This window comes from Ciconia boyciana, chromosome 19 (assembly GCF_034638445.1).
Source record: "Ciconia boyciana chromosome 19, ASM3463844v1, whole genome shotgun sequence".
NCBI classification, from domain to species: domain Eukaryota; kingdom Metazoa; phylum Chordata; class Aves; order Ciconiiformes; family Ciconiidae; genus Ciconia; species Ciconia boyciana.
The window spans coordinates 7,033,944-7,045,066 of record NC_132952.1 but is presented as its reverse complement, the minus strand read 5'-3'; the positions used below and the strand labels follow the sequence as shown (position 1 = coordinate 7,045,066).

The 11,123-nt window shown below is 44.5% G+C and overlaps 1 protein-coding gene across 5 annotated transcripts in view; it reads right to left on the bottom strand.

Moving 5' to 3' along the window:
* Positions 1-117: 117 nt before the first annotated feature.
* Positions 118-11,123, bottom strand: part of MIB2 (MIB E3 ubiquitin protein ligase 2) — a 52,901-nt gene continuing 41,895 nt past the window's right edge. For 3 of the 5 annotated variants that reach the window (XM_072884211.1, XM_072884212.1, XM_072884213.1), the window contains 7 exons: positions 10,342-10,496; positions 9,589-9,715; positions 7,939-8,169; positions 5,979-6,157; positions 3,975-4,159; positions 3,112-3,177; positions 120-1,241 (listed from right to left, as the gene is read on the bottom strand). In XM_072884211.1, coding sequence (XP_072740312.1) covers positions 1,000-1,241; positions 3,112-3,177; positions 3,975-4,159; positions 5,979-6,157; positions 7,939-8,169; positions 9,589-9,715; positions 10,342-10,496 — 1,185 coding nt within the window. In that variant the 3' untranslated portion in view covers positions 120-999. Of the gene's footprint in view, positions 1,242-3,111; positions 3,178-3,974; positions 4,160-5,978; positions 6,158-7,938; positions 8,170-9,588; positions 9,716-10,341; positions 10,497-11,123 lie in introns of all 5 variants that reach the window. The other 2 variants (XM_072884215.1, XM_072884214.1) reach the window with 2 other exon arrangements.

Here is an 11,123-nt window from a genome sequence, read left to right as displayed (position 1 = left end):
TATTTCAGCTACTGTTTGTACATTCATTTTAATGCTCAGGAAAATATATATTTTATTAAGTTTTTCTGCAAAACAAAGAAACAAAAATGAAATCCCTTTTTCTCATGTCTTAATTATTACTATTTATTTTCTTTACACTTTGATTGGAGTATTTAACACCTGCCTTTGGAATTATGGATAGAAAGCTCAGGAGTCTCTGAACACACAGTTGTGCCAAAAAAAAAAAAAAACAAACCAAAAACCAAACAAAAAAAGGAAGAAGAGTGTCACTTAGAGGATAGAAATATTTGTTGTAACAACATATTTTCTCCAATCAGTGTTCACTACTTTATCTCTAAGGCACACACTCTGTCTTTAGGATCTCATTACATCCAGATTTGCCTCTGTCAGTCCACGTTCTTGCTGAGCCCGTAAGTACTAGTTCAGAGAGCATGCTGCCTTTTTACATTACCTCCCTACCACTGACAGGCATCTGGGAGAACTGACGCCACGACTGATCTCCTCTGATATCTCCTCACGTGAAGTGCAAGCATATGCTTTGCCATTGCCTGCCAAGGTATCGGGTACATCCTCCTACAGCATCTCCTTTCAGAGCAGTGCAAGGCTGCAAATCTGCTGCTGCAGGGCACTAGGCATGATGGAGCTGGAGGCCGTTGAAGACATCTGCATGTGGAAGTCTATTCGCCGCTGGTCTGAAAGCCTCTTCTGCCTTCAGTAGACAGGGCAGCGTGCTTTGCTTCAGGTCTTTCTGATGGATCAGCAGCACAGGGTGAGGGGGCTGCCTGCCCTCACGCACCGCTCCTTGGCCTTATGATATTGTGAGTAGAGGGGACTCCCTCCACCTCCACCCAAGTCACATCAGTTATTTGCTTCCCTTTCTTTCAGGATGGCTTTGCAGGTAGCCAAACACATCAGCCTGACTAGCGCCTCTCATCTAAAATGCAAACAAAAAGGAAGTAAAGGAGGGAGGTGGGAATGGGAAGGGAAGCAAGCATATCCTTAGACAAAGATCTGAATCCTCTCCCGGATAGCCTGCCGGCAGATGGGGCAGACAGTAAGGGCTGTGCTGCAGTCTGGGCAAGAGCCGTGTCCACACTGGAAGACCAGTTTGATTTGGTCATCGATGCAAATAGGGCAGGTGATGCGCTCTTCCATCTGCCGGTAGCGGTTCTGCAGCTCCTCCATGACCTTCCTCTGATCTGTGGATTCAGAGCTTGGGCTGCACTCCACCTCGGTGCTGTCTGCAGGGGCGGAGAGCAGGAAGAGAGTTAGTCACTAGTGTGCTCTGCCTCATGCAATGTCTCTTTAATTAGACTGTGCCCCTCAAGAGTAGCAATTAGTTTAGTCTGAACTGTCTTCACTGAGCCTTATCCAGGGATTCCTCAGATAAAGAGCCTGAGATGATGCTTTTTACAGACTGGCCAGTGTTGCTTTCCTCCGTTTAGTTGCTCAGGTGGTTTGTGTGTGCATGTGTTTTTGTCTGAGCTTGGCTGGTTGTTGTTTTTTTTTTAAAGGAAACAAAATGTTGTCTAAAATGTCCTGCCTTGGTGTTCTGGAATATGCTGCTGCTACCTTCAAGTGAAAACATTCAAAGCTGGTTGTGATGTTCTGCCATACTAGTCCGGGAATCCTTACAGTGCTATCAGTGCTATGTTCTCTCAACCTCCTGTTCACATTTAGGATTCAAATTTATGGCTAAGTCTTTCAGGACACACATGGTAAAACAAGAATAAACCATTTGACATCACTTACATTGACTTTTGCATACATGAAGCTACACAAAGAGAGTCATTTGGTCAACTCTATGAAATGAAAGCACCCCAAATACTGGAAAACTGCCAGCTTAGGTAAATAGACGAGTCCTGGTTTCAGCTTAATACAGCCACTGTTCGTCTTCTGCTCCTCAATCTTTGATTAGGTAGCTTTACACTTCAGTATACATGTCCCTTTCCCCAACATTCTGGAATTAGTTGCACTTCAATAGTGCAAGAAGTTATTTCAAATCCATAAAGGTGAAGCAAGTTTGGGGACGGGGAACTTGCTAAAGGCAAACACTGAAGACATCACTGATAGGGAAGTCCTGCTGATATTCTCAAGAGACCTTGATGTTCCTCCTCCAGCGGAAATCTGCATGCAAATATCTCATTTGGAATTCTCATCACTATTTTGTTGCCAGTCTGTAGCAAAGACAAATGCTCCTGCCTACTGTCAGGTAAGCTTGCTATTTTTGGCATTATGGAGTTCCAAAGACGATTTCTGTCTTTGCCAGCTGTGTATGTCCAATGCCATGTGCCAGATTCTTGGTTCCCCTATGCTTTTGTCTAGGCATCAAGTCACAAGACTGTAGCCTGACTCCAACAAAGGAGTCCACAGTGCTAAGCCATGAGCAGCAGGACATGGAATTCATTTTCATGTGCACTTGCCCTAAGAGTGATCTCAGCTAGAAAGACATCAATTCTCACAACTGCTATGGAAAAAGCTTCAGTGGGCAACCTGCATTAATTCTCAGGCAAGTGCAAACCTGCTACTAGCCTGCTGACATGCACACCATTGCCCATTCTGGACGCTGAGTAATGTGGACAGAAGACAATCTGTTTAAAACTGGGCTGAAGAGCTTTATCAAAACAATCCAGCTCAATGATTCCTGGATAGCTGGCTAATGCCAGCCCTGCACAGGCACTATAATTTCAGCCAAGGGAGAAGCAAGGCTTTCACAAGACATAATTTTTCCTTTCTCACAAATTTTCACTGTTAAATCACTGCATGTGAAAACGGTTAGACTGACAACATGGAGAACATGATATTTGCTTTCAATACACAAAATAAGCCAGGCCCAGGACAAGCTTCCTCAAATGTCCTGTCCTGTCTGTGCAGCTTAAGCTTGGCCCATGACACCTGAGAGAATCTACCTTTTCCACTCTAAAGGTGGTCAATGCAACAGGCACACACACACACACACAAACCAAAAAAACCCCAAAACCCAACACAACAACAACAAAAAAATCAACTCCCTTTCTTATGCTTATTTCACTGAAAATCATTGATGCTGCTCAAACTAACGCTGTGCAGGACCCTTCCCACAGCACTTAACAGTAGGAACGGCAAACATACCTTGTTTCAATTTTTTGGTTATTGTCACTTGACATTTGATGCACTTCTTCATTCTCCTGGAGCATTCTACCACGAATGATACAAGAAGAGATTACAATTAAGCCCACTGATGCCAGAATTACGAGGAAGACAACAGACTCAAAAACATCAGCTTTGAACAACCTGAGACCTCCCTAGATGATCAAGAGATTGTTTCTGCATGGAAATGAGGACACCACCTTCTTTTTGAGCTATGTCCTAGTCGCTTGGGTTAGTCCTTCCTACACCAGTAGCAAATACAACACCTTTAAGTCCTCAATGCTCTGTGCTACTGGAACTGCTGCACTGTGGATCACAACAGCCCTTTGCTCTGAGGGAAAGGGATGCAGGTCTGGCACACAGTCCTTGCCAAATTCCCTGTGGTCAGATTGTGAGTGCCTTGTGAGATAACAAACTTGCTGACATGGTTGAGCAGGCTGCCATTAAAACAACTGAAATGCAAACCAGTAACAAAAGCCAGAGAAGAGGGAAATCCTTCTCAGGGGGTTTTTGATGGATAAAGCACTGCCAGCTAGAATTTAAACATCTGGCTTGCTTTCTGACTTATCCAGGGCATCTATAAGCACAAGCAAAGCTGCCTGGGGTCTCATCAGCAGGTGGTCAGAACACTGTGCTTTTCATAGATAGCTTTGGACATCTTAGATAAGATGGTGGTGCTGAAATCATGCTTGGGTTGTTTCAGGACACAAACAGCACAAAAGCTTTGTGTCTAAAGAGAGCTTGATTTATGAGAGTCCAGCTAGGGAAGCTATGTGGTGGAACAGGGAAGAAAATTTTTTAAAAAGGAAAAAAAAAACCAACCAAACAAAACAGAATGGACTTACCTTCACAGACAATACTGTGCTGGCACGGGAAGAAATGGATGAGCAAGGCCAGCTCTGAGCAGACCAGGCACTCTGTGGGGACTGCCACACTAGAGACACTAAGGTTGGTCATTGTGTTGGGGGTGGTGTGCACACGGCGAAGGCTGCAGGTGATGGCTGAGCTGTCTGAAGAAATCTGCTGTTCCCTGCAACCATGAACACATAATAAAATTTGAGCCACATACTCCAGGTCCTCCTTCAGCAACCAGATAACATTGTATTGATCCCTGGCAAACACTCCACATGGAGACAGAGCAGCAGATGCTCAGGTAGCATAAACTTGTGAACCTTCACTGCCCTAGTGGGACCAGCTCAGCCTCTAGTAGCCGTGATTCCAACTGGATCTATCTAAAAAGAAAGGGAAAGAGCAGGGATGACTAATATTTACACAAGTTGAAACTGCTCTTTCGGAGGGCAACAGTAAGGTATTGACAGAACAACCATCTGCTGGGAGGAGTCAGCTTTTAGGAGCTACTTAAAAAGTGCAGCCCTAAGGATCCTCTGTATTTACCTGTTCCTGAAAAGTGCCTGGGATGGTTGTCTGTGAGTTTGCTTTTTACATAACACAGGCTCGGATTCGGACTTCTGTCCTGGCATTATGAGCCCCAGATACAAAGCCCTCAGCATCCAATCCATCCATTACTTTTCCTGCCAGCCGGTCATCTGCTAGCTAGACCTACTACCTAAACTGCAAGACTGATTAATGATTGAACGGAAGGGACAAGGATGGTCATTTACTAGCAAATGTCTTCAGTACTGCCAAGAAATCCCTGGCCCAACAGGAGTATTGTGAAGAGGTGCTTTTTGGTCTTTTGATACAAAGTCAGTAGGTTTCTGGGAGGAAACTGCTATCTAGCTTCCTACCAAGGTGGCAGTAGCTTCATTATAAATGCATATAAACCCCGATACTCTTCCTGTTCTACACCCATTTATTTCAGTCAGACTAACCAAGCAGCTTAAGGTCTAGCTAACTATCCTGTCCTGACGGCTCCTGTGTGCGATGCTGGGACACACCATGGTGTACTTAGGCCTATGATCTAGCAGGCAGCACTCAGTCTGCAGCGGCTGCCTTAACTCTGCAGACACCCCCCAAATCCTCCACTCAAACCTCAACACAGAAGCAGAAACCAGTATGCTGTTATGAGAAATGTCAAGTCTGAAAGAACTGGCATTCTTTAAGCAAAAAAACCCTTAAACCAACATATACTCCACTGACAAAATTCCTATGGAAGATGTTTAAAGGGACACATTTCACCTGTTATTTACAGTGGACCAGAAGCATGGCCAATTACAGTGGCTGCTGCATGGTTACTCCTCCAGCGGTAACATGACTGTGGGTCTGTGCCCTCAGATCAAACAGAACTCTGCTTTCATGTTTGCAAAGTCAAAATCCAAACAAATGTTTCTTAGAACCTGAGATAAAGCCATCTTTGACTTGCTACTCTCCCTTTGGCATTTTCTCAGCTATTTCTCTTATCGGTTGAAAAACAAACATTTATCTAGCTCTGGAATAAATTCTGCAGATTCTGGTGCCCACTCTTTTGTTGCACTTCCTCTCTGTTTAGACTTCAAATATCTGTAACTGCAGAATCCAACGAAAGTAAAACAGAACCCAGAATTACTGTGCAAGAGAGAAGTTGCTCTTGGCTTCAGTGGCCAGTCTTCTCGGACTGCCTCAGGGCTCTCTAAGTCAAGAGGCCGAGTCTGCACTGAGCAGTATTAACCTGCTTTTCCCAACTCTTTCAAATGGCAGTATGTACCCTTAAATAACCCCTCCAGAAACACAGGGTCAGCAACCAGCTCCAGATGAAACAGGAGGTGCTCAGGCTGACATCCAAAGTGTTTCAAAGATGCTTCATCCCTCCTGGAACCACAGCTGCGTGCAGCGACACCACACTGCTGCGGGAGCACTCTGCATTTTGCAAGGAAGTACAGTGTAGCTAGTTTCCAGAGGACACGGTTTACCTGAATTTCTGTGAGAAGTCTTTGACGATCTGGACAATCCTTCCATCTGTAATGAGGTCTAAAGGAGACTTTCCCCGATGGTTTGCATAATTAATATCTGCTCCTTCTTGTGCTAAGTAACATGCAATTGCAGTTCCAACGTTCAGCTCTACATTTCCAAGAAAGCCAGAAGCCTGCAGCTAAAAGATGTTAAGAAACACTCTCTGTTAATAGAAGAAGTTTCTGTTATGTGACTTTGATCTGAATCAAGTTCTAAACAGTCTTAATCCTTGTACTTACAACTTGAAAGTGCAATTTAGCATTCTTTTTTGAAAACACAAAAAGATCCTTCAGCATGTAAATAGCAGATTCAAATCTTACATTCCAGGAACAAGAGTGCATAAGACTGGTCCTAACTGGTGCTAATCATTACTAATCATAGTAACAGGCATTCACTTCTTCAGGCAGTGAAAACAAAGTACACTGAAGACACCACCGTACATACCAATTGATGAACAGCTGGTGTGGAGCCCTAAGTGACAGCTATTTAAAAAGCCAAGTTTTTGCGTATATTATCCAAACTAAATTGAAGTCAACAAACATTTTCCACTGACTTAAAAGACCAGGGCATGTAGATCAGGGCAAGTAAAATTAGACATGAAGGAGTCTACAGCATCTAGATATAATGTTACTGTAAATAGTATTGAGAATGACATGCACAGATCCCTGGTGTTTCTTCAAGACTTCCTGCATCCAGGACTAGCTATCGGCTGTCGTCCCTAGCACAAGCTAAGACCCGACAGCTAGCAAAGCTGTTATGCAGACTTTCAGTGAGACAATAAAACCCATCCTTGCTGTGACTCCTCTGCTCAAATTGCAGGCAGAGAAATTGAGAAGAAAGAAGTGATTGCTGAGCTGGTGTGGGGTGTCTCTGTGGAATGTCAGTGGCTCAATAAGCCTGAGGACCTGAGGCCGGAGCATCTTTGGCCAAACACTTGAGCCATCAACTCATGGTATCAACACTGGCAGCTTGGTAACAAGCAGAATGGAAGAGCAGCAATGCACTAGGCTTTTTCAAGCACCAACAGGTAGAAAGGAGGAATGGGTGGTTTGGCACACAGCATGCAGCCCTTCCGAATGTCAGTTTAATTTATTCTGATCATTTCAAATTACAATAAAAACAAAAAAATCTATGCCAGATTTTCCAGCGTACTAAATTATCCCTACAATGGAATCATTCTCACCCCATCCATAAAGTATAACCAGTGTTTGCACTCTTGGTTTGCACTGCAAATCTGGTGTGTGCACATGTTGGTATTTACATGGATGGCAGAACACTTTGAAGGGCCAATTTAATATCTTTGCCAAAAAGCCAGACTAAGCTTCCAGTCTTTGGCATATCATGCACTGATTTCTAGATCAAAGGCCTTTCCTGAAAGGCCTTATATATCCATGAACACAGAGCAATAGCGAAATCCAGTGCAGGCTTTGTAGCAACGTAGCCTTTATCCTTCAGCCTGATATGTCTCACCTCTCACATTCCGCTCTACATCTGCAGATAACTGGGGTGTTTGTGGTTAGCTATCCTCATATTTTCCATGCCATCAGACAGAAATGAATTGCTGTGGTTCTGGGGCATGAATTAAACCCAGGACTCTTGGCTCTGCAACCAGATTCATGACCTTTCCCATGTCAAGAAAGCAGCGCACAATGCTAATAAAAATGTCGGGGGAGACAGTATGAATTGTTGTCTGACTGTGAAGTTTCATGCTATAAATTCAAGCATACCCTCAGAGGCCTCAGAGGATCTATTCTTGCTTTCCCACAAGCAAGAAGGTTTGTTTCCACGCTCCCCATCTGCATTGGCTTTACACAATTTCCCTGCCTTCCTTTGCCCCCTTCGATCCCACTATCTACTGTCATTCTAACATCAAGCATTTTCCTGCCCTTGGTGCTGGAATTTCTCCTATTCCCAGCTCACCTTGGAAAGGAGGGACAACCCCATCTCCCCTTCATGCTTCTCCATCATGACGGACATTAGCTGCTGCCGTTCCAAGGCAATGTGCATGGCTGTGTCCCCATCCTCATCTTCAGCATTGACATCACTGCCTTCGCTGACCAGCAGTTGCACCATCCCTACGTGTCCCTGGATGACAGCCAGGTGCAGCGGTGTCTTGTTACGGTTGTTCTTGAGGTTGACATCACAGCGACCCTTGAAGAGAAGGATTGCATCAAACAGAGTGAGCTGTTGCTGCTGAGTTTGGCTGAAGAAGAGTGCTGCAGCTGTGGTGCTTGTTGAGGCCCCAAGTCTCAAGTCCACCTTTGTCACGACAGCAGTATAGAACCTCCAAGAGAGCTACGTGACCCAGCCCTCTGTTTCTTAGCCATATGGTCCACACACCTCAAACACCAAGAAAAGGAAGATCGGAAGCCAAGTGCCCAACCGACACACAGATAACATTTTCCTGGTGATGACATGGATATGACAACTCGTCACTTCCCTGACAGAAACAAATCCTGGAACTACTCCAAGCAAACAGTCATGGACTAGCTCCTCTAAAGCAATATTGATTCCTTGCTGCCTGTTGCGCTTTGATTTCCCTTCTTCAAAGCAAAGAGGAGAAAAACTTGTTCAAATCTGAATCATTCTGCCCCTCTGCCAAACCTGCAGGGGAAGGCAGCAGCAAGGATTAGAGACAGAGAGCCTTTAAAGATATGGCTATGCTAATGCAGGGATTATGCCAGAAATAAAGCAATCTTAGTACTAAGTACTTAGTGCTCACAGACATTGCTCCTCCACAGCACTCATTTACAAATCCATTAAAGCCTTGTTGTAATGGTTTGGATCTACTTGTAAAGATGGAGAAACGCAGGCAATGAACCACTAAGAAGAAACAAAACCCAGGAGTGCTGACATGTAGTTGTCACCTTCATTGCCACTATCACGTGAAAGCAGAGACAGAGGCTAGCTTTGACTCCACAAAAATCAACAGCAAAATGCCAGTTAGATTGCCATCCTTCAGTTTGTCATTTTCATTGCTGAAGAACGCTGCTCACCAGGGGCAGATCTAGCACTTACTTAAGACTGAAGAAAGATAAATAACCTGGAGTAAACATGTCAAAATATTTTGTTCTGCATTCAAATGAAATACATGCCTTCAGATATTCTTTCATGAAAATGAAGAGTGAGAAAGCCACCATAGAATGACCAGTAGCTGGGGAGCTTCAGCGTACACCTGACGTGAAGGAAACTGAGCTCTGACCTGCACCTATGAGGCAGGGAAGGTTCTGAATACAGATCTAGACACTCCTTAATGAGCAGGTTACCAGCTATTCTGAAGTCTTTTCCCTTCATGCCCATCACTTCACTGCACATTTCCCAGCAAGCTCCAGTTCCAACCCACTTTGTTCTAGCCTGCAAGATACCCTTCTCCTCTACTGCCAAAGCAAAATACCCCCATGAATGCCAACTCCTGTTCTTCAAAGTCTGGCAAACGATGCCAGCTCTTCAAAGAGATAGAGACAGTCTTGTGAGTCCCAGCATTAACTCAGTAGTGCTTAGGAAACGTGGGGGTTTGGGAGCGGGACAGATGGGAGGTTTTGTTGTTGGTGGTTTTGTTTTATTTCTTACCTCTTTGATGAGAATTTCTGCCACTTCTTTGTGATTATTGAGAGCAGCAAGGTGCAGGGCAGTGAAGCCATCTTCCTTTTTGGAGTCAACCAGCTGCCGAGCTCTTGCTAGAATCTTCTTTATGGCTCTACAGTGTTGGAGGTTAACAGAGATGGAGGAGTTACTTTATCAGAAAGGAAAACAATGCAGAAGAGACAGGCCTGCCCCTTCTGCTCAGTAGTTATGAATGTTCGTGTTTTAATAGGCAGCACCATGAGCTGGCACCTGTGATGCAGAGCACTCCCTCTATCTCACAGATTGAATTGCAAGGATAAAACAAAAGCCCTCAGTTATCATTTAATAAAGTAGGGTAAACTCACACTGCTATGAAAATAATGAGCAGATTTATCCTTGGAAGAATTCCAGAGGCTCTCAGTTAGAAACAGTCTTTTCAAGTACTGTTTACTACAGACCTCCTCCTGTCCTTCCATGTGTGAACCCAAACATCCAAGGAGACTACCCAGAAGCAGACAGATTTCCTAGCCAAGCTAGGGAGGTATGAGAAAGATGGGATGGGGAAAGCAGGCAGCAGTTTCCTGTGAATGCATGAAGGAGGGCAACAGCTATACCTAGCCACTTCTAAACCCAAGAAATGTATAACCAACCATTGCGTTCCTAGCTATCTAGAACTACATCTGCTAACTTCTTACTGTTAAAACAGCAAGCACGAGTTAACATCTGTAAAAGCAGTAAAAGTGAAAAAAGGTCACTTACAGCTTGTTGCCTTTTAGAGCAGAATAGTGGAGCAGGTTGAAGCCTTGACCATTCTGGACAGTGAAGTCTATGTTGGGTACTTCAGTGAGAATCTCAATAACAACTTTGTAATCTGCAGTGATAGCATAATGCAGGGGGGTGTCTCCCTGGGAATCCTAGACAGGGATACCAAAGCAGAATACAGGTTACCTACTTCAGAGTGTCAAATGATACAGCTCACCCGGAGGGCCAGTTCAAGACAAGATCTATAGCATCACCAGGTCACATCAACTCTAGGCCAAACATCACTGGCACCCATAGCAGCCTTTGTGAAATTATTCCCCCAGGGCTTGAAACCAGCTGCTGAGTAGAGAGGTGCTAACATTCCTAACTAGCTTTGAGAGACTGACCCAGCACAGTGCGGTCCCACCATCATACAAGCACACCCTAAAAACGGGCTGGGTCCAATTCACCATCACTGCCCTTCAAGTTCCTAAATGCCAGTCTTGAAAATCTCACCACTCCTTATTGCTGGGAACAGGAGTGTTTCAACAACACACGCTAGCAGCAGGTCAGCTCTCACTGGAAGCCTGAGTCCAGCACAGCAGAGAGAGTGCTACTGGATTGAGCGGAGCAGACTCACGATGATGAAGGGGCAGACCCAAACCTGGAATTTCAGACTACTGAAGTTAGAGGAATGCTTCCGCTGTGCAAGGCACAGTAGTGCATTTTAAGAGAATGACCTTCAAATTCTACAAAGCAACAAACGGTATAAGACATAAAGAAGCACCTCCCCGCCTCAA